This window comes from Terrapene carolina, unplaced genomic scaffold (assembly GCF_002925995.2).
Source record: "Terrapene carolina triunguis isolate 2854851 unplaced genomic scaffold, T_m_triunguis-2.0 Scaffold68, whole genome shotgun sequence".
Classification (NCBI taxonomy): Eukaryota; Metazoa; Chordata; order Testudines; family Emydidae; genus Terrapene; species Terrapene triunguis.
The window spans coordinates 15,845,016-15,869,527 of NW_020664419.1; the positions used below are offsets into that span (position 1 = coordinate 15,845,016).

At 40.7% G+C, this 24,512-nt stretch overlaps 1 protein-coding gene across 5 annotated transcripts in view; it reads left to right on the forward strand.

The window, feature by feature from the left end:
- The window catches only part of CACNA2D1 (calcium voltage-gated channel auxiliary subunit alpha2delta 1), a 658,640-nt gene that overhangs the window by 518,508 nt on the left and 115,620 nt on the right, over positions 1-24,512 (forward strand). For all 5 annotated transcript variants that reach the window (XM_026648660.2, XM_026648662.2, XM_026648663.2 and 2 more), the window contains 2 exons: positions 16,341-16,499; positions 23,690-23,794. In XM_026648660.2, coding sequence (XP_026504445.1) covers positions 16,341-16,499; positions 23,690-23,794 — 264 coding nt within the window. The remainder of the gene's footprint in view (positions 1-16,340; positions 16,500-23,689; positions 23,795-24,512) is intronic.

Here is a 24,512-nt window from a genome sequence, read left to right on the forward strand (position 1 = left end):
GTGGTTCTGGTTTCATGATTCTGGGTCCAGAGTGTTGAGGTGGGAAGAGTAGCTCTTTCTGGGTCTCAGTAGCTGCTCAATGTATCGCAACAGAATTTGGTTCTTAGATTTCTGTGAAACTTGATTTATCTGACTGAGACTGTTTAATGTTTCCACTCTTCTCTTACAAAAAAAGAAATGGATTTTGTAGGGCAGAGCTGAATATCAAATAGTGTTACATTTTTTTTCTCTCCACGTGTAAACATTTGTACTATAATGTCCTCTCAGTACTTGATTGTCCATTAGAAAATTTTCTTTAAAAAATTACTTTACCTCATGTAATGCTACCGTACCCAGTTTCAAAATTAGGTCAAGGCAAATTGAAAGACTTCCTTAGCACAAAAATGTTTTGTGCTCTCACATCCTATGTGCACCTAATAATTATGTGGTGAGTCATCATTTACTATTATAAGAAACAGCATTTGAGCGTGTCAGTTCATAACTTCAAAACCTATTTTAACAGCACTGTATACACTTGTGGTTTTGCTGTGTGGGCAAAGCACATTGTACTGCTTCTAAATCAGAATCACCACAAACGAGCGTTTCGGGTGGGGGGAGAGGAAGACTAGAGGCTGGGGAGAAACCTTTAGAAAAGGACTGAACTTTAAAATTATTAATTGTGTGAATATTTTCTAGTAGGAATCCTCAGTTCAATACCAGGTCTAGATCTACACTTCTAGCTTGATATTATTCTTCCACTGCATACGATAGTAGGTGACTCAAAGGAATAGTGAACATCAAAACTCTGAACTGAATTCACCTGTGTTGTCACTTTTTTTTTTTCCAGGCAAGGGTGATAACCATAAAGAGTTTGCTTCATGGCTAAAGATGAGTGAGAACTGGGCACCATTTATCTTTCTCACCACCCTTATTCTCTCCTTGGTCCAAAACATGCCTACTTGTAGTTTTCTGAAAACTAAAGCTCCAATCCACCAAGTTTAACAAAATGCAGCCTCCTCTACCCATCTCAAATGGTGACATAACAGGTTCAGAGAATGCAGAATATCTGAATGAATATAGCATTCTCTCATGGTCATTCATGTTTAAGGTCTGCACTACTTACGTTCTATCAATCTTCTCATACATTGCAGAGTGTATGTTGTTTGTGGAGCCTAAGGTGTTACCTACTGACAAATCAGGAAAGTCAGACCAGGCTCCTCAGAGGCTAATGATGATAAACATAACACCAGATCCAATTCCCTTAACACTGGAAAGATTCCCGTAAGCTTTATTGGCTTTTAGATCAGGGCCATAGAAATGAGAAGACAGAATAATAGTTTCCTGTTCCCTTATTGATGCAGAAGAAAACATGTAGATGGTTTTGTTAGCTATTTCTCATGTCAGATACACCCTTATATCAACAATTATCAACAATTTTAGGGAAGTAGGTGGTGGAAAATGCCTTGGGAAAACAGAATATGTACTAGGAAGCCGTATCAATAAACCATTGAAGGGCATCACTAACTGGGGCAAAGAATGAACAAAATCAGCTGCCTGGCAAAGCATATGGAACATGAAGATGACAAAGTATTAGATTAGTGCTAAAATATACAATATTCAAAATAAAAATAGACGGGGGGTGTTCGCGTGTTTGGTTTTTACTAGGGCTGTTGATTAATTGCCATTAACTCATACGATTAACTAAAAATTAATTACAATTTTAAAAATTAATAGCAATTAATTGCAGTTTTAATCACACTGTTAAACAATAGAATACCAATTGAAATGTATTAAATATTTTGGATTTTTTTTACATTTTCATATATATTGATTTCGCTTACAGCAAAGAATACAAACTGTATATTATTTTTGATTACAAATATTTGCACTGTAAAAATAACAAAAAAAAGTGTTTTTCAGTTCACCTCACCACAAGTACTGTAGTTCAATCTCTTTGTCGTGAAAGTGCAACCTACAAATGTAGATTTTTTTGTTACAAATATAAAACTTTAGAGCCTACAAGTCCACTCTGTCCTACTTTTTGTTCAGCCAATCGCTAAGATAAACAAGTTTGTTTACATTTACTGGAGATAACGCTACCCTCTTCTTATTTATAATGTCAGCAGAAAGTGAGAACAGGCATTTGCATGTCACCTTTGTAGCTGGCATTGCAAGGTATTTACGTGCCAGATATGCTAAACATTCGTATGTTCTCACTTTCATTTTTTTCATCGCGCGATGTAATTTTTTTTTCATCATGTGACGGCCCTAGTTTTTACATTAATTCAGGGATGGCTTATGAAACAACAGTGACATTGGAAAACAACAAATTTCTTATACTCTCTAGTTAATGTGGCACTTTGACACATTTGTTTTCTAACAAAAAGAAATTACATGTGCAATTGTACATGAATATATAGTATAACAAACACTACCATAATAATGTCGACTGAATTTATTCGCATATAGTCAAGGAGCAAGATGGAGCTGCATGCACATTTGCAAGACAGGTTTGAAACAGATTTGATTTTTTTTTCTCATTCTGACCTAGTTACCTGGGATTTTGTAGGCCTTGGAGTGCCAGTAAATGATAGCATAAACAATACTTTGTAGGCTAAGCTTTCCACTGTTGGTCATCTGCCCTGCAAAATAAATTAATAAAACCTTTACACTTAAAGGATTTATCTGTTTATCTTTTGAATGCACCCAGTCACTGTGATATTTAGGTGTTAAGAGTGAGCAATGGAAAGAGAGAAGGTGGGTGACTTGGGGGGTGAAATCCTGGCCCCATTAAAGTCAATAGCAAAACTCCTATTTATTTCAACAGAGCCAGTATTTCACCCTAGGTCTCTTTCTACTTAGATCCTAACCCTGCACCTAGATTTCCGACCAGAGCTAAAACACGTTACGAGGCTCAGTAAATATTCCCCAAGCACAGAACTACTGCCCCAGAAACTTCAGCATTATTAGTGAGAGTTCTCAGCTGCACTGCACTCAGTGGCTATCTGCTGACATACATAAGATGCCCTTCACTATAAAGCAAGGCCTTCTTTATTCCTATAATTAAAATCTGTTCCCAGACAATGAAGCAAATACTTTCCCCCCAGATACAACTCAGGCAGGGAAAATCCTGTAAACGATGTCTTACAATACTACCAGCTGTGCTATTCTTCCCACTATGGGCCTGATTTTCTGCTGACACTTTGCGTCATTTACACCCATGCAAAGTAAGTGTTAATATGCTACCATTCTGATTGGGTAGTGTTTTACAATTACTTGGCACTAGGTGTATGGCAGTGGAGAACCAGGCTGCATATGGCTATATCACTATATGAGCAGATTAAATGTAGGAGACAGCTACTTGTGGGACTGTTGATCTCTGTTATCAGTCACTTCCACTTCTCCTTGTTTCTGCCTTTCTCCCTGTTCTCACTTTTACTTTCTCCCTCTGTCTCCTTGATTCTCACATTGTTGCTAAAGATCAACCACTGAATTTTAATCAATTAATCAATAATTACTGGACAAACACTTTTGATTAACACTAAAAAAATCAATATGTATATATTAGACAACTCATTTTATTTTTTGGTTTATTGATAAGTATACTGGATAGCATTGAGCTGTGGATGAAAAATGACTGTTCTCTAACATGAAGTTACCATGACATGAATAGGATACTACAGGAGAACAGCATTATAACACCGATATAATGAATGTCTAAAAGCCCCAAAGTATGGCTAAAAATGAACTCCAAACTCAGATGAAAGGGGAAGACTCCCATTCTCAGAAATTGCCATTTTTGCCAATTGCAATACATATTTTAATGTATCTTTAACAAATGTTTAAAAAGAAGCAATACTAACTCCCCCCCCCCAAAAAAAACCCTTTTCCTTCAATTTGTGCTTGGCAGTCTAGTCTGTTATAGCATGACTTAGTACTTGATGCTTATTATATTTTGGGGTCTGATGAGCAACTATTTATTTTTTAAGTTGTTTTCTCTCATCTCCATTGTAAAGTTTTCCAAAATAACCAGAATCATCATGATCAGCACCTGTGATGTCATTCAGGATCCCTACCAAGCTAAAACCTTCTCTGGCTTTACTTAGTCTTTTGTTAAAATATCAGCTCCAGCCCTTGTCTGGGGGAATGATTCTGTATTAAAAAGCGGGGGTGGGGAAGGGAACTTTTCATCAGCTTTAAGGCCTGATCCTCCATTCAAGTTCCAAGAGCCGTGTATGAGAACAATAGAAAAACAATACAATCAGCAGTATTTTTAATACCAAACCTAAAATAAAACTGAAGTACCCGTTGCAAGTGGTGGTAATACCTTAAGAGTTTTTCCTTTCAACTTATCTATTTTCATTATCCAAAATCATATCTTTCTTTATGGCCTTGGACCTGTTCCTACTGAGTCAATGGAAAAACTCCCATTGATTTAAAATGGTGCATGATTAGAGCATTGATAATACCTGCTAGTAATTCATATGTTTTCTACTATTGGTGTTGAAATGGTAGTTGCCAGTTCTGCAGTACACAGTAGCACAGAGCATACATCCACACATAACTGATTTCAAGGCATTGAAAATTAAAGTACTTTCTAAGTAACCTAAGAGCATGTATTGAGTAACAATACAGAACATATGTGTATGGTCAGGAATTCTTTAATTAGAGATCACCTTATCCACTTATGCTCTGCCTCGTGGAAACCTTTTTATGCATTGCTTCCTTTGGTATCATTCCATAACTGCTTATGGTATCACAGGACTGAGACGCTTGCTTTAAACACAGGGGGTTTCTACACATTTTTCTTAAATACTAGTGAAGAAATTGGTCCTAGTCTGTAATTATCTGTTGTCATATTGCTTTGACATATATTGTAAATTTGACAAACCCTATAATTAACATATATATTTTTAACTACATCTAAGATTCAGAGGTAATAATTAATTTACTGGAAAATTGTGTGTGTGCGTACACGTTAGACACAAAAAAACTATATTAGAAGAACATTAAGGTTGTAAAGCCAAGAATTAAATAAAAAAAGGTTAGGAAATGCCACACTTAAGGTTGCCTGTACAACCTTAATTCATCAACCATGTGTGTATGCATTGTGATACAGTATTTAATTACATGATCACATGCTATTTTTTCCAGAGCACCCTGCCTCATTCTATGCACAGAATGGATGGAGCATACTTTGAGCAGATATTTGTCCTCATTGTTCAGAAAACAGAATTATTAATTTCCTCATGGGGTTTTCTATGGTGCTCATAATTATAGTATTTCAGTACTTCACACTCAATTGATTAATTTATCTTCACAACACCTTCATGAGATGAAGATATTATTATCCCCATTTTATAGTTGGGGAGCTGAGGCACAGAAAGAAGGACAAAAGTATCCATTAATTTTGAGTACCTAATTTGGGATGTCTAGGATCTGATTATTTAGAGTACTTAGCATTATATACTCCTTCATCTGTTCAAAATACAGCTCCCATTGATTTCAGTTGCAGCTGTGAGTATTCAGAACTTCTGTAAATCAGACCCGAAGGTCTCCGGTCAGGCACCAGAAAATGAGGAACTCACACAATTAGTGACCATCTGTATACAGTTTGGTTTAAGTGACATTCCAAGTATCACGTAGGAAGCCAATGGCAGAGTCGGGGATAGAATCTGGTTCTCCAGGGCAGCATTTCACTGCCTTAACCATGAGACCATTCTTTCTCTTCCTGCAATTCCTTGCCTCGTTTTCCACACGCCTTCCGAATTCTGCACCTAAGAAGGCGAAGGTCCTACAAACAACAGCCAGTTCTGATTTGTCCCCTGTGCAGATCCATCCTATATACTTAATGAGCCGGGGGGCTGTGTAAGAATTAGTATGTAAGCATGTATTTTAAAACAGTATCATAATGCATATGCACAAGGGAATCAAAGTAAGATAGCATAGGAAACCTTAATTCAGACATTTCCTAACTATTGAGTGCTTGACTTGTCAACCCTAATATACTTTCAACATAATTTTTGTGTAATTTCCTAGGTTTTTTAAAAAAAAGCAAATTCGACATTAGAAATTGTGTCATGTGGCATCTATTAACACCCACGTGGGTCATCTGCCAGGGTCCAGTGTTCCCTCTAATATTTTAAGTGCATGGGTAGAATGAATTTAGTTATGTGCACCAATATGGAGGGCTCTGGGGTGGGGCCGGGGATGAGGGGTTTGACATGCAGGAGGGGGCTCTGGGCTGGGAAATGGGGTAGGGATGCATGCTCTGGGGTGGGGCCAGGGATGAGGACTTCAGGGTGTGGGAGGGGGCTCTGGGCAGACTGTGGGGTGGGGCCGGGGATGAGGAGTTTTGGATGCAGGCTGCCCCAGGGCCTGAAGACTCCCCCCGGGCAGGGGCCAGAAGACTCCCCCCAGCCCTCTCCCTGCCTGCAGCAGCGAGCTCTGGGGGAGGGGCTCCTCCCTGCTCTCCCCGCCAGCAGCACGGAGCTCCAGGGAAGGGGCCCGCGGCAGCCCTGCACACCCCAACTTGCTCCCCTCCCCAGACCCCACCTATGCCCTACCTCTCTCCTCTCCAGGCCCCTGTGGCTGCATGGCCCTTCCTAGCCTGCTGCGCGGCCCCGCAGTTTAGAGCGATCTTAGGTTGGAACCTTTAGATCCACCACACAGAACTCTGCCATTAGAGCTAACAGAGTAACTGATAGCAGTAATAAGTTGTCTTTCTCTATGGCTATGTCTGTACTTATGACAGTGTGTAGAGTGCATGCACTGCATGCCCCCCTTGCACAGGTATACATTCCAGTGTAGAAAGTGACGCATTGCATAGGTACCAGAACCGTAGGTTATATACCTCTATGTGGCTCTCTACATACCCAAGCAATGTCTCCAACATCTACACTGCTATTTTTAAGCAAGACAGTGTCCAGCTGCTGGGCACAGTTGCCAACTTTCACACGGTAAATAAGCACCCCGACTTCCACAATAAGCCAAAAATCAAGCTAATCCCATTTCAAAATAAGGCCAAAATAGGCCAATTCCTAAGAACCCCAACACTCCATGTGACTAGATTCCCCCGGCGTGCAGTCTGGGACTGTGGTGGGCCTGCTGTGCCTCCCCTTTGCCCCTACTTGCCTCCCCTTTGCCCCTACTTGCCAGCAGCCGATCAAAAAAAAGAAACAAAAAGCTGCAACAAGCTACAAGCCAAAAACTAGCCAACAAACAACTCTTAAGCCAATGAAGCCAAAAAGAAGCCCAATTTCTGTGTTTTTTCGTGGGTTTGGCATGTCTGCTGCTGGGGCCTTTCCCTGCCACAAGGAAAAGCTCCTGCGACAGGGAAAAGCTCAGGCAGGGGAGAGGCCAGGGGGAAAGGCTCTGGCAACTCCTCACTGTTGAAGCCTTTGCCTGCTGCCTCCCCCGATGGAGTATTTCCCTGCTGCGGGGAGTGGGCTGGGTCTATCCTATGGTGTGTATAGCTACACGTGGTAGTGAAAGCTCTAGCACAGGGGCGGCAGAAGGGAAAGGCAATGCAACTAGCTGCTGGTGTCTTTCCCTGCAGTTTCCTTCCCACCAGAGTCTTTATCTGCAGTGAGGAGCAAGCTGTGTGTATAGCTATGCATGGCAGTGGAGAAAGGCTCTGGCAGCAGGGAGTCAGCGGGGAAAGACTCTGCCAGCTCCTCGCTGCTGGAGTCCCCTCTGCCTCTTCCCATCAGAGTTTTTCAGTGTGGCGTGTAACTACACACCACAGTGTGGACGCAGCCTGCTTTTTCACTTCGGCATGCAGTTACATGTACGTAGAGGGGGATGCCAGTGGGTTTCACAGATGTTTGCTGACAAAGGAAGAATGGTGAGCCACAGGAAACTTGGGATCCTTTCAAGGCTCTGGAAGGAGTGTACTGTAGTAGTCGCAGACTCTTCTGCACATCCCCCTAAGGGTGAACCCTTCTGCTCTGACCTCTCCATCCTACCACTGTCCCAGTTCTATTTCTTCCCTTCCCTTAGCTTCTCATTCTAGTCCCATTTGGTTTTGCTCAGCCATTCCTTGTCTCTCCTCCAGACGCGCTCTCTCTCTCTGTCAAGGCTGGATCCCCACTTTGAACTTTAGGGTTCAAATGTAGGGGCCTGCATGAAAACTTCTAAGCTTATCTACCAGCTTAGCTTTGGTCCGCTGCCACCATCACAAGAATTCCCTCCCTGGGAAGCCTTGAGAAACCTTTCACCAATTCCCTGGTGAACACAGATCCAAACCCCCTTGGATCTTAAAACAAGGAGAAATTAACCATCCCCCCTCCTTCCTCCACCCTCCTTTTACCAATTCCTGGTGAATACAGATCCAAACCCCCTTGGATCTTAAAACAAGGAGAAATCAATCTGGTTCTTAAAAAAGAAGGCTTTTAATTAAAGAAAAAGGTAAAAATCATCTCTGTAAAATCAGTATGGAGAATAACTTTACAGGGTAATCAAACTTAAAGAGCTCAGAGGACCCCCCTCTGTCTTAGGTTCAAAGTACAGCAAACAAAGATACACACTCTGGTAAAAAGGTACATTTACAAGTTGAGAAAACAAAGTAAATCTAAGACGCCTTGCTGTCTTTTTACTTACTAGTTTGAAATAGGAGAGACTTGTTTAGAAAGATGGGGAGAACCTGGATTGATGTCTGGTCCCTCTCAGTCCCCAGAGCGAACCACCCCTAAAACAAAGAGCACACACACAAACCTTTCCCCCCCCAAGATTTGAAAGTATCTTGTCTCCTTATTGGTCCTTCGGGTCAGGCGTCAGCCAGGTTACCCGAGCCTCTTAACCCTTTACAGGTAAAAGGATTTGGAGTCTCTGTACACAGAGAGCTGTTACCCTTCCCTTCATAGTTATGACACTCTCTCTCTCTCTCTCTCTCTCTGAGTCCCAGTTTTCTTCAACCCATTGATTGTCTCCTTGCCCAGCCAGTCCCATTTCCCCCTCCTCATCTTATCTTGCTTGCCTTCAGTTGCCTCCCACCACACAAACTCCTGTTTCACCATCACCACTGGCTCCCAGTCCTAGTCTACCTCCCTGGCTTCCTCAACCAATCTGTCCCCTACCCCAACCATTCCCTGGTACCTTGTCCTAATGTAACGATGCGGTTCTGGCGGGACCCAACTGAGAGTGCCAATTCAGGACAAATCGCTTAAAACGGGGCAGTTACAGCCCTAGGCTGGGGTTTTTCCACCTCTAAGGCAAACCAAACCAGCCAGCCAAAGAGGACTTTGGTCTCACCCCACTGGCTAACCACAAGTCACACAAGCAATTCCCTTAGACACTCCAGTTTCCCAGTATCCCCACCAGTGCCACTTGTTATGGGGACAAATGGTTATGAAAATCAATACCCCATTAAAAGAAAAAAGGCTCTCCTGATCCCAAAGGATCAAGCCCCAGACCCAGGTCAATATACAAATCAGATCTTACCCACAAATCATGCTCTTGCCAATCCTTTAGAATCTAAAATCTAAAGGTTTATTCATAAAAGGAAAAAGATATAGATGAGAGTTAGAATTGGTTAAATGGAATCAATTACATACAGTAATGGCAAAGTTCTTGGTTCAGGCTTGTAACAGTGATGAAATAAACTGCAGGTTCAAAATCAAGTCTCTGGAGTACATCCACAGCTGGGATGTCATCAGTCCTTTGTGTAGAGCTTCCATTCGTAGCAAAGTCCCTCCAGAGGTATGAAGCAGGATTGAAGAGAAGATAGAGGAGAGGCATCAGCCTTTTATAGTCTTTTCCAGGTGTAAGAACACCTCATTGTTCTTACCGTGGAAAATTACAGCAAAATGGAGTCTGGAGTCACATGGGCAAGTTCCTGCATACTTTGCTGAGTTATAAGGCATATATATAAAAAAAAATCTGCCTTCTCTCCATGGGTCAACTGTATAGCTGATGGTCCTTAATGGGCCATCAAGCAGGACAGGCAGAGCTAACACCAACTTGTCTGGGATGTCTCCCAGTAGCAATGCATAAGTTTGAAATACAGGCAGTATAGAGCCAATATTCATAACTTCAACTACAAAATTGATACACACATATAGACAGCATAATTATAACCAGCAAACCATAACCTTGTCTTAGACACCTGATTTGACCCCCTTTACACAAGATTTGGTGCCACTACAGGACTTTGGTTGCAACCATGTTCTATATGGTCCCAGTTCAAATCAATAACATGACACCTAATATCCCCTCTCTCTGGCTCTTCATCCCAGTCTCTTTGCCCAGCCAATCCTTGTTCTCCCCCTGCATCTTGCCCTCTCGTCTGATCTCAGTCGTCCCCCCCCCCATTTCCCTCCCCAGCACACAGTCTCCCTATACAACCAGTCCCAGCCTCCCCTATGCCTCTGGCCCTCAGTTCCATTCTCTGTGCCCAGCTTTTCCTGGACTCCCACAATGCAAATCACAGACTCCTTGAAACCTCCAGTCCCAGTCTCACCAGGCTCCTTATCCCAATCTACTCCTTTCTATCTCAGTCCAGCTCTTCGAGTCAGGCAGCTTCCTCCTCCACATTGTGGACCTTGGCCTGTGCACTAAGAGAGGTGTCATTGACAGCTCAGGAGAGAGTGGCACCCAGCTCTCAGTTTCAGTGCCTGGCCCTGTCCTGGCACAGAGCAGCTGGGAACAACATTTACAGGGGAAGCCCAGCTTTCCCCCTGTAGCCCTGGGCTGGAACATAGTCATTCTGTGGTGAGGGTGCATGTGTAGTCCAATCTCCTGCAGGAGCTGTGAGGTGCTGGAACATGCTCAGTGAGGATAGACTGTTTAGAGATTTTTACCTGCTAAACTCTAAGATGTCTCCACTTAGCAACTGTGAACTGATTTTTCAAAGGCTTATAACTTGGCCAAATTTGAGCAGAGTTTCACAGGGACACTAAAAGACACATCCCTGACACAAAGGCCATTCCTGCCAAATGTCAAGCCCCCGTTCCAAAGTCTGGGGATGCTAGAGCTCCTCAAAGAAAAAATCACCAGAATCAATATAGCACAACAACATAAGAATAGTCATACTGGGTCAGACTAATGGTCCATTTAGCCCAGTATCCTGTCTCTGACATTGCCCAGTGCCAGATGTTTCAGGGAGAATGAGAACAGGGAAATTACAGAGTGATCCATCCACTCCCAGCTTCTGGCAGTTGGAAGTTTAGGGACACCCAGAGCATGGGGTTGTGTCCCTGATCATCTTGGCTAATAGCCATTGATGGACCATGAACTTATCTAATTCTTTTGTAAACCCAATTATACTTGTGGCCTTCACAATGTCCCTTGGCAACAAGTTCCACGGATTGATTGTGTATTGTGTGAAGAAGTACTTCCTTCTGTTTCTTTTAAACCTGCTGCCAATTAATTTAATTGGATGACCCCTAGTTCTTGTATTATGCGAAGGAATAAATAACACTCCCTTATTCACTTTCTCCATCCCATTCTTGATTTTATAGACTTTATCATATTTCCCCTTTAGTTGTTTCTTTTCTAAACTGAACAATCCCAGTTTAATTTCTCCTTGTATGGAAGTTGTTCCATATCCCTCATCATTTTTGTTTCCTTCTCTGCACCTCTTCCAATTCTAATATATCTTTTTGACATGAGGCAACAAGAACTGCACACACTAGCCAAGGTGTGGGCGTGCCATGGATGTATATATAATGGCATTATATTTTCTATCTTATTATCTATCCCTTTCCTAGTGGTTCCTAACAGTCTCTTAGCCTTTTTTTGAATGCTGCAACACATCGCATGGTTGTCTTCAGGGAACTCTTCAAAATGACTCCAAGATCACTTGAGTAGTAATAGCTAATTTAGACCCCTCCATTTGGTATGTATAGTTGGGGCTATTTTCTCCAAGTCCATAATTTTAGAATTATCAACACTGAATTGTATCTATCATTTTGTCGTCCAGTCACACAGTTCAGTGAGATCCCTTTGCAACTCTTCTCAGTCAGCTTTGGACTTAACTATCTTGAGTAATTTTGTATCATCTGGAAATTTTGCTACCTCACTATTCACCCCCTTTTTCCAGATCATTTATGAATGTGTTGAACAGCATTGGTCCCATTACAGATCCTTGGGGGACCCTGCTACTTACATCTCTACATTGTGAAAACTGACCATTTATTCCTACTTTTTTTCTATTTTTTAACCAGTTATTGATCCATGAGAGGATCTTCCCTCAAATCCCCTGATTGCTTAGTTTGCTTAAGAGCCTTGCATGAGAGACCTGGTGAGGGATATATTTTTCACTAGTTTTCTTTTTCGAAATGGCTGAAATGTCTTGGCTGAAACTTTTTAAAAAAAGCAGCCTAAGGTTGACACCCAGCATATAAAATTTCAGCCTGAACAGTTAAAATTTGGCAAAGTTCTAAGTAACTGAGAACAGGGTTTTATAATGCGAAGAGACGGGTAATAATACTAGGTGGCACTGCTGCTAGCCCTGCCTATAGTAGATAACACATATACCCATAGTATAAACAATTGCTTCACAGTAAATGAAATCCAGAGCTAAACTATTAAAGGCATAGTAAAAATAAATAAATGCAAACAAGAATAATAGGAAAAGATTCCATAGTTGTAAACTATAGATTTTGTGTTGGAGACAAATGTCATCCTCTTCATTGCACACACACTCATGCTACCTATATACACTATGAATCAACATGTTTCTACAATATTTAGTGTACTTGAATGAATAGTACAGAATAATCATAAAATGTAAGCACATTGTATTTTTGTCTTCCATGTAATGCAAATGAGTGAACAGATTTTGCAAGAATTCGATATTTGAAAATATTAATAACCTGACTCACTCCCTGAACAGATGTCTACAGTAGCTTTATCCCGATTATAAATTAAAATTTGCCTAAATTCATTGTTGGTAGGAAAATGGTAACTACAGACAGCTAAACTAATTAGACCTATAAAATAATTAGAGAGAGTTCTATCTCCTCAGTGTGTGGTGTTGGGATTTTTCATGCAACTAAATCCTGAAATGTACCATAAAAATGTTGCTCTGATCAGAGCACAAAGGATGTTTGTTTGTTTTTTATACCATGTACAAACTGTATAAAACACAAAATATTGTCACTTTGAGAATGACGACAGAGCTTGGCATCCTAATAAGATTATGTGCCAATATTTCTTCTATGCTTAGAGCTATAATTAATAATGTGCATCTCCTGCTTGCATTGTGTACACATATATATTCAAAAATAGTAGGACACAAATGTCAAATGAATATACTGTGTTGCATGTATTTGAACAATTATACAAATAGCGGACTGGCTATGATATATTCCTCGAACACATCAGAAATAACATCTGAGTGACATTCAAACTGTTTATGCTATTAGGTTATCTCTGTATCTATTTATCTTGTTTCAAATACAAGTGAATGTTTGCAGTCATTGACACACACAAGGTGATATATGCTATCAATCCATGTACAGTCCTGAGTGATGTTTGTATTTTTCTTCCAGAGGTTCTTTCTCTTTAGTTTTATGCTTTTATTTATCAGACTCCATTGTCTGATATAAGAAAAGGACTTGATGGTTCAAGGATAAACTTTAGAATCTGACTTTCAGTCATAAAAAGATTACTATACTGAAAGGAGCTGACAACACAAACAGAAATCAAAGTTAGGATGGGTAATGAAAGTTAATGCTATATCCTTAATTGTAATGAACTGTGATCGCAGGAATGTGCAAACACCATACCAGTCAATGGGGACTCAATCTTCAGATCACCACCACTAAAACCAGAGGCTTCTGTGAGCAACAGGCGCACTCTTAGTTGTGAAAAAGAGGAAGCTGGTATAGTCAGTGCATCTAATTACTAGAAGGAGACTCTCATAAAATTCTATATTCTAGGTTGGTATATTATACACGGCTAGAGGAGCAGCAGAGAAAAAGCTTTTTTTTCGTGGGGTTTCACCAAATTCCTGTGGGGTTGTAGGAATCTCTTTTTGGTTTGGGCCTGCATGGATTTTGCACCCCTGAATTTTGCTTTGATTTCTGGGTACAAGTGAACCATTAAAACTAGAAATTCCTGATCTGGGGTTGAAACACTTTATAACCAATGAGTTTTATAATGTTTATACCAAATATAACAACTTGGCAGGTTTGCTCAGATTTCCACTCACACTCTGGGTTTGTACTAGAATCAGGCGTTTTGTCCTGTTTAGGAGTTGTGTGTGTGTGTGTGTGTGTGTGTGTGTGTGTGTGTAAAATTTTTGCACATCTTTAATATTTACCCATTATATATGTGCTCTGTTAGCACTTGGATAAATTGGGATGTGTTTATAAACTGGCCCTCTGAATTTCTTTATTTCTTTGGTTTAAATTAAACCTGTTGTTTCAGAAAAATAGGTTTTTGGAGTTTTAGTTTTGAATTTATCCTACAGTAAGAAAATAGAAATAGTTTGAGCATCCCAGCTAAATATGTAAAATCACTGGTCAAAATCTCCTCTTATTTACTTACCCTGAGCGCAACACAAATGGGTTGAATAAAGGTGTTCAGGATGTAAGGACAGAATTAAACTCCTGGGGCTTGATGCTCAGTTATGCTAAGGTGACTTTACATGACTGGCATTCTCTTTAAGGCCCCATACACTGCTAGAGTGGTAGGAAAGAGCTTTGGTGAGAATTTTAAAGCATATAAAATGGCAAAAAGTATCTGTTGTACCTAGTATTTATGTTCAGTCAAACCAATTCACATTTATTTGGGCAGGAAAATGGTTTTTTGGTAATATGTGTCAACTGTACTTGTTTTTGAATGTAAAAGAGATTTTCAGGCAATATAGGGCACTGTTTGTACGACTCCTAGCGCAGTGGTGTCCAAAAGCTTATCTGTGGCTCATAGGTGCTACTGCAATACACGATACGTCACCATATACAAGACCAAATTTCAAAGAGATCACAAAATGACCTCCACTTGAGCAGGCAAAACTTTATACATACAAGCATTTGGCATGTATATATTTGATCACTGCGACATGAGTGCTAGAAGTTACCAAATGCTATGATCTCCCACCTATCATGGGTGATAGTGCTAAAAAATAAAAGCATGTGCATAATACACAAAGGGAAACCTGGTTTAAAAATTGTCTTGTTATGTATATCTATACTATGATGTGCTTAGTTTTGCCAAGAGTGTTTTGTATTTTGGCGGGCCATATATAGCAATTGTTTTTGATTTGCAACTCCCATTGTGTGCTGATAGGTTTTGGGATGGGCCAGTTGATTTGGATAAAATAAGCAACGTAAAACTTGACTCTCAACTTTTCCAAGGAGTAAAAGTTTCAAGAAACTTTCAACCTTTTTTTCCCCAATTTTTTTTTAATTTATTTTATTGCATTTTTTCTATGCCTCTGAAATTCCTACTTCTGTTCGACTGGTAAGGCCTGTACCAAAGGTCACTGAAACTCCAGTCAGAGTTTTTCTGCTTATTTCAGTGAGCTTTGGATCTGGCCTTAGAAGTAAAGGACTGAATATCCATTTTCATAGAATCACAGAAATGTAAGTCCGGAAGGGACCTCAGGAAGTCATCAAGTCCAGCCCCGTGCATTGTGGCAATGCCAAGTGAACTTAGACCATCCCTGACAGGGGTTTGTCCAGCCTGTTATTAAAAACTTCCAGTGATAGGGATTCCACAATATCCCTTGGAAGCCTATTCCAGAGCTCAATTACCATTATAATAGGAAAGTTTTTCCTAATATCTAACCTAAATCTCTCTTGCTGCAGATTATGCCCATTACTTCTTGTCCTACCTTCAGTGGACTTGGCGAACAATTGATCACTGTCCTCTTTAAAACAGCCTTAACATATTTGAAGACTGTTATCAGGTCCCCTCCACCCACAGTCTTCTTTTCTGATGACTAAACTTTCCCAGTTTTTTTAACTTTTCCTGATAGGTCTGGTTTTTCTAAACTTTTTATCATTTTTGTTTCTCTCCTCTGGACTCTCTCCAGTTTGTCCACATCTTTCCTTAATCATGGTGCCCAGAATTGGACACAGTAACTCCAGCTGAGGCCTCACCAGTGCCAAGTAGCACAGTACAGGCCTCAGCTGGGCACTACACTTTATGAAAGATGTGGACAAATTGAAGCAACATTTGCTGCCATAATTTGAAGTTTTTAAGAGACTTTGATGTTTTGGATAAAGTGATAAGTATCCAAATGTTTGTGTGCGTTATTGCATCATCTGAATCTTTTCAGGATCACCCATTGCTAGGAGTTGCATGTATGGACTGAAGGCAGCATCTGGCCCTCAGCACATAGAAATATAGAGCAAAATAGGAAATTAAGCCAACATTATTGGCTTTAATGTTCTTTGATACTTATTTTGCAGTTTAACAATAACGCTCAGAATGTCAGTTGCTTTAATCATCTTGTCCAAGCTAATGTGAGGAACAAGAAGAAGCTGAAAGAGGCAGTCTACAAAATCTCAGCTAAAGGAATCACTGACTACAAGAAAGGCTTTACCTATGCTTTTGAACAGTTGCAAAATGTAAGTATTACCAAGTTTTCCCTCTGTGCTGTTATACTATCGATCCTTGGTAATAGAACTTTAATGTCCAGATGGTCACTTTGAATGCTCCACAAGCAGTAAACAGTGTGATATATTTTATGATGCAATTATGTAGCAAGCAAATGTATCCCATCAGTATGCTTTCCCTTAGTAGAGCTCCACTCAGCTTGATTTGTTAAGATTTGTGAAGGGGAAACTTCTTTGTCACTGTGATGTACTGTTTTTGTTTCACTTTGGGCTTCTTTTTTCAATGGGCTTCTCTCCCAGTTGTCACATGGCTTCAATACTGGCTGCATTGCTGCCAGTTTTCAAAGAAGAAAGTATGTTATTACATCTCAGATTAATATTTCAATTATATCCTGGTTTAGAGTGTCTCTCGGTCATGTTTAATATATCCACCTTTCCTGATTTCATTTATTTTATACCTAGTGCATGCTTGTCTGGTTGTAAAGAGGTATTAGCTAGCAGAGGGATATTGGGTGGTGGAAAGAGACTGTTCCAAACTATTTTAAACATGGAAAGGAGAAAGGAATCCGCCTCACCAGGGGGGAATGCATTGGCTCCATCTTTTGATTATGTTACCTATTCCCATATTGCACCCACACAGTGTCTGTCTAATTAGGAGTATAGTGAAATAATATTGCCAACTTACTATAATCAGTTTATTTACTACTGTTTCTTTTAAAAATATTTAATGTACATAATCAAAATACACCTCTACCCCGATATAACGCTGTCCTCGGGAGCCAAAAAATCTTACCGCGTTATAGGTGAAACCGCGTTATATCAAACGTGCTTTGATCCACGGGAGTGCGCAGCCCCCCCCCGCAGAGCACTGCTTTACCGCATTATATCTGAATTCGTGTTATTTCGGGTCACGTTATATCAGGGTAGAGGTGTACTTGTATAGTTCATAATATTAACAACTATGGGACAGCTCTTCAAATGACGTAAATGGACTATGCCAGTTAACACCATCTTATTATCTGGCCTACTAAACAGAATGGGCTGAATTCATTCCTGGTGAAACTTTATTGACTCTTATGATCTCCCTCAATAGAGGTCAGTCTCTTTCTCCCCTCACCAGCTACCTGCTGGACCTAGGCACCTCTCCTGTCACTCGGTATCATGCCATGGGAACAGAGCTGGTTGGAGAATTTCCATCCAACTGAAATTTTGAAGGAAAAAAACAGTATAATATTTGCAAGAATATTTTCTGACCAACTCAGTGTAGGTGGGATAAAGGATTCAGTGCCCTCTGCAGCTGATTATATGAAACTTTAAGCAGAAGGTTAAAATAATTATTTAAATCTTTTAGTCCAACTTGAGACCAATGTCACTTCTGTCCCTCTCTGACTGTGGGCATGTTAGAGCAATAACAGGCGAAAGCTAGGACTTTTGTTTAGAGCTGTAAATTCCTCAGAGCAGAGACACTCTGTGGGTTATGGTTGGTACAACACGAGTATATTCTTAGCACTTAAATAATCACTAGGAAATAGTAATAGAAGTTCTAATTTGAAAGCAATGAATACAGCAAAGTCACAAGATGCACTTGTTCTCAAAGCTAAATGCAAAGGTAAAGAGAAATAAAATTCGAGAAGACGACAGGTCGGCTTTATAATAAATTCCAAGGATGCTAAATATTTTAAAAGGTCGAGGTCTTATAATAATTACGTAGGCTGTGGATGACGACCACTTGAACTCACTCTCACACTTAAGCAACTGTTGCCTTCTTTGTGCCTCCAGGAAAATTGCTTTATAGAAATATTGCTGGATGGAAATAAATATTTTAATATCATCTTTGAAATAAATTAAGGCACTCCGCTAGTAATATGGATGTGCTGATTTGTGAATCAGTGTCATCTACTGTTCTTCTACATTATATTTGCAAAGAAATCTTTACTCAATGTTCTTTAGATTTGGTGGATCAATTAATTTTTGCCCTATTGTAATGAATACTATAGAAGGAATTGTTCTGTAAATCACTTTGTGGCCTATTGTGATTCCAAATAGGAGGCTTTTGCATTGCTTTGCTTTTTCCTTCCCCAATGACATGAAAACTCATTGTGCAAGATGCATTCATAGAGTTTCATGCACCAAGCTATATTCCAGACATACAGGTAAGGGAACTCAATTTTTAAGAGTGTGATAATTATTTCAAAGTAAAGCAATTTTATCCACAAAATGAATGTGGTAGCACTTTCATTTAAAGAAAAAAAAGATGGCTAGCTACTTGCTTGCTTAGTTGAAGTTTAAAAATATAAAATAAAATAAAGAATGGAAGATACAATTAGCATCCTAAGAGGGGGGTCAGAAAGGATTTTTAAAATAGAGAGACATCCTGTCATTATGAGCATCAAGAAAATCATAAGGGTTTCTGATGTATTTTAGCACATTTTCATCTTCATCTGAGACATGATATTACGTCTTGTCAGCTGGTAGCATGAATTCTTTAATAGACGAATCTCTGACAAGATGGGTCAAATCCTACACTGAAAATGCAGAAAAGTTGTAAATTAAACTCATGTGTAAGTTAATGATGTTTTGACTTAGTTATAAATCTCTGACATGATGGGTGGCCAAACCATCACAGTGGGCTGGACTGTGAATTTTATAGCCAGCCCTGGCCGTGTAAGGGAATCTGTGCCTTCCCTGCTGGCTCCTTGGGATAGAACAGAGACTGGAAATATGCTTGTTTTTAAGGGAAGCCATAACAGATTCCCCCATCCCTTGTACAGACCCATACATTTGTGAGTGGAGCCTCCCACTCAGAGATTGTGGGGAGGGACAGCAGAGATTAAATAGCACCCCCTGACAACACGTACTCAGTCAGACACAAGGTGCACGAGTCTGCACGCAGGCAGAAGAGAGTCTTCTTTTTCCCTATGCTGCTGGGAGGTTAAGTGGGCTGTGCTTAGGGTTGCCAGGCATCCAGTTTTCGACCGGAATGCCCGGTTGAAAAAGAACTCTTGCAGCTAGTTAAGTCCGGTTGGCGGTGAAGTTGGGGCTCAGGGCTAAGGCAGGCTCCCTACGTGCCCTGGCTCCGTGCTGCTCCCGGAAACAGACACCAGGTCTCTGCATTCCCTAGGCGCTGGGACAGCTAGGGATTGGGAGGCTCTGCGCACTGCCCGTGCCCCAAGTACCAGCTCCGCAGCTCCCATTGGCCAGGAACCGTGACCAATGGTAGCTGCGGGGGGGTGGCATCTGTGGGCGCAAAGGCAGTGCGCAGAGCTGCCTGGCCGCCCATGCACCTAGAGGCCACAGGGACCTTTGGACGTTTCCTTGGAGCTGTGGTAAGCGCTGCCGGGACCCTGCACACCCCGAAACCCTCATCCCCAGCCCCACTCCCAGCCAGATCCCTCACCCACCCATACCCCAACCCCCTGCCCCAGCCCAGAGTCCCCTCCCGCACCCGAGAGCCTACACCCCCAGCCGGAACCCTCACCCCACGCACCCCAAACTCCTGCTCCAGCCCGGTGAAAGTGAGTGAAGGTAGGGAAGAGTGAGTGACGTAGGGAGGGGGCATGGAGCGAGCGGGGTTAGGGCCTCAGAGAAAGGAAGGGAATGGGCATGGCTTTGGAGAAGAGGCAAGGGTGTTCGGTTTTGTGTGATTAGAACGTTGCAACCCTAGCTGTGCTATAATATATCCTGATGTAATTGACAGGTAAGAAATATTGCATAAACTTGCTCACTAACACAGTGTTCATAAAGATAAACCCAGAGGGAACAGGAAAGAAAGAGGAAAAGCTCCTCTTGTAGTTGCTTAGACCACCATACAAAGGGACTCTAGGGAAACAGGGAAGGTATGGTAGTACAGAATAACACTACATCACAATGCAGGAGACTACTGTTAATATGAAGCAAATAGCCATATTGCAAAATGTAATATATATCTAAATATAGATATGAACAATATATCGCCATTATTGCAAAATGTATAGTTAAATATAAAATAGAACATCTAGTTATATTTAAACTAAACAGAATGTACTCATAATATGATTCTTTTATTATAGCAATATATTTGATAAAGTATGCAGCTAATTATATATTCTGGAGGAAATTCTACTCTAAGGGCTGGTCTACACTGCCGCGCTAGTTCGGCGGCTGGGGATCGAAGTTCCGAGTTCGATTTATCGCGTCTGGTCTGGACGCGATAAATCAAACCAGGAAGTGATCCCCGTCGACTGCGGTACTCCAGCTCAACGAGAGGAGTACCGCGGAGTCGACGGGGAGCCTGCCTGCCGCGTGTGGACCGCGTCTGAACCGCGGTAAGTTCGAAGTAAGGTATGTCGATTTCAGCTACGTTATTCACGTAGCTGAATTTGCGTACCTTACTTCGACTTGGGGGGTAAGTGTAGACCAAGCCTAAGAGGCATTGGTGTTAATGCAGAGTCTGATGTAAAATATAATGCTTTAATATGGCTGTGGTATGAAGCATACATTTTCAATACATGTATTGTATTTAAATAATACACATAGGCACCAGTTTCATACCACTTCTTTACCTTAGGAGACAGTAGGTTGTCCTGCAGCCACTGTGGGGGACACACTTATTTTTACTGGCAGAACCCCCTTTTCCGTCACCCTTTCAGCAAGAGAGTGCAGTTAGACCTCCTTTGCCGTAGTGAAAGTACCAAAGCTGTACCTCAAGATGCATATATGGCAAACTACAGCAACCAGCCAATTCTAATATAATCACCATCCTCCCTTCCCGCTCCTTCTCCCCATGGTTTCAACCACTCATTACACCCTCATCTAGTAAAGATTTCTATTGATGAGATTGCAAGTGACAATGGTAGGGGACCATCCTTTAATCTATGTTTGTATATTGTTGGGTCTCCAGTCCTGATTGGCTAATAAAAATCTAAGTTTCCATTACATCTATCACTTTTATCTAAGCACCATCGTACATGTGCTAATAGTCCCACTGTAAGCTCTTTTGGGATAGAGACAGTAAAATATTGTGCACTCTTATGATGTTATATAGATGCACACTAGATGTCTAACTTAAACCACCAAGTAAGTCAGTACAGATTTTGGCCCAGTAGAACAAGGACCAAATTTGCTTTACCTTACTTGTGTAGGTTGTCCTTTTAAATCAGTGGAACACTTTGTGAAAGTAAGGTGGCCAGGATTTGGGCCTCCAGTCAATTATTTTTGTGGTGCCCTTATGATTTATTTTGGAACGTCTATTCAATCATTAAGCAGGTAGGTGTTTTTCAATATTTAAAAAATACCTGTTCTAGTTTTATTACTTTTTTTAATATAAAAGAGCAGCAGCCCAAAGCAATGTATTGTATATAATATTTTACAAGCAAAAGTGATCCCGCGGTTTTTATTTCCAAATGAAACTTACAGTGCTGACGGGAGTGATATTAATGCAATGATTTCAAATTTCTTTATTTGTCATTACTGGTAAGAAAATTCATAAGGCTCAGTTCTGTCCTTCGTTAGACAGAGGTGCCTCTTGAAAACTGAGCTTCTGATGTCAAAAGGTCGTAAAGAATTAGTTTTAGTAAAAATGCAGTTATAGCAAGTAAAGAATTTTGATTTATTTTCTTAATACCAGAATTTGGTGAGCGTACTATAGAATTATATAATAAAGTAGCTGTATTAGTGCTCATCAATTAACCAGTGAGGACTAGATTGTTACATTATGGTTTCTTCTTTATTAGGGACATTGCATAGCTTCAGCACCCCAGGAACAAACCGCTGGATGATTTGTGATGCAGAGGGTCAGAATTTCTCCTCACTTCTCCCTTGTTTTCGTTGTAGAGAAAGTTACTTCACCTTTTCTCATGAGCAGCTTGCTTCTCCCAGTTGCTCTGCCAGCTACATTGGCTACTGAATTAGGGACCTGAGACAGGGCTCCTCCCACTCCCATACCCTCCCACCCTGTTTACAGAGAGGAATCTGGAGTGCGCAGCACCTCCCCTCCATGGGTGTTGCAATTGACTCAGAGGAGCAGGGGTTTTCTTGTTCCTCCAAGTAGCCAGGTAACCTTGGTGAAAACCTACCTCACTTTGTGTAAGCCTGCAAAACATGTGCTTTGAGTGTAAAAGCAACCAAAAAAAATAAAAAAAAAGTCAGCAAAAATAAATGAAGAGGAAACCTGAGCTGATTCTGAAGAAATGTAACAAAAACAAAACAAAACAAGGTCCTGAGTTTGTAAGCCTTAAACCTAAGAGATGGTAAGTTCACTGGGAGCTGAGTGGTAATTTATTTACCTCAGATCTTCAGTTTAAGGACCGAATTAGTGGCCAGAGAGTTTGACTGTCTCAGCACTTGGGATCCCAACTTGAGACACTCAGAGTGTCTGAGATTGCACTCCTATGAGTTGAAGCATCAGTGGCCACTTCTGGAAATTTGGCTTCAAATTTCCAGAGCGTGGGAGGAAGGAGGGAGTCTGGTCGAGTAAAACTGAAGGAGAGAGTGAAAATGTCCTCTTTTTTGAATTGCATATGCAAGATATCCACTGTCTGAGTCACATTCAGGCATCCAATGAATAGAATTTGGCAGCAGGATTTGATCTGCATGTTCTGTTTTAACAAATATGCAATTTACCTCCACTCCAAACAACCCTATTCCATGCAGGTCCCTTATGCTTCTTTGGGTGGAACATACCTGATTACCACAATGTTGCTTTTGGTCAGATCTGAGGTGTACCATAATTTGGCTCTTAAAGGGTGAAGGAAAGTTTCTTTCAGAACTGATGCACTAATAATACTAATATCTTGGTGACAAAAAGCAGGATATATACTTAGAAATACTATATTGGACACACACTTATTGGGTGAAATCCTAGCTCCATTGAGGTCAGCAGAAGCTTTGACATTCTCCATTGCTGGGTCCTAGAGCCTCCCTCCAGCCCAAGCTGGAAGTTCTACACTGCTGTTTTGTAGCCCCTCAGCCCAAGCCCCACGAGCCCCAGTCAGCTGACCAGGGCCTGCCAGGGGGGCTGTTTTATTGAAGTGTAAACATATCCAGTGAGGTCAGGTTTTAACCCATTAATACTTAAATAATGTGCTTTCCTCTGCACAATGCATAAAAATGAGGCATTCCTTGCCCTTCAGAGCTGAACTATGTTTCTGGGAACTATATTACACTTCTGCATTTTTTTTTGAGAGCCAGAACTAAAGGCATACTTCTCTTTGAATCTCTTACAGCACAGTGGCTCTAGAGCTAATTGCAATAAGATCATTATGTTGTTTACTGATGGTGGTGAAGAAAGAGCACAAGAGATTTTCCACAGATACAACAAAGACAAAAAAGTAAGTGGCATTTACAAGGCTTTTGTATGAAGGTATGAAGATACCTAATGGGGACATTTAGGTGGTTTCTGGAAAAAAAAACCTTGTGTTTTCATAAGTGTTCAAAATAACTGGTATCTTTGAGATGCAAATATTGAATAATACACCATCAGAAGTTTTCCCAGTCAACAATATTGGTATGAAAATATGATGGAATTATTAAATAATATTTTTCATTCATACACTGCCTACCACCCGTGGATCTCAAAGCTTTTACTCCTGGGAGAATTCTGCCTCAATACATAAAAAATTCTGCACCAAAAAGATTAAAAATCATGCGCACAATATTTTAAAATTCTACAAAATTCTGCATATCTTATTTGTCAAAATAACACAATATAAACACACCAGTTTCAATTATTTTGGTAATTTATTTCAAAATACCTGTCAACAAGTATGTAACTATACAGACAAAAAAGATTCAGGAAATGTTTTTTGACAAATAGTTCCCTTACTAGGCATATTCATACAGAACTCTGAGGAATAATTCATTTAATCTACAATACAGAAATGTATTTCAGAAGCAGTGCACAGGCTTTGGGAACCCGGAGGAACAAGAGGAGCTGAGGGAAGTAATTTCTGGGAAGGAGCCTGGGAGTGAACCTGGAGGGTTGTTGGGTGTGGGTGGGAGAAGATTGGAACAGTTTTTTTGTAGGGGAGGGACTGTTGGGGAGCCTCC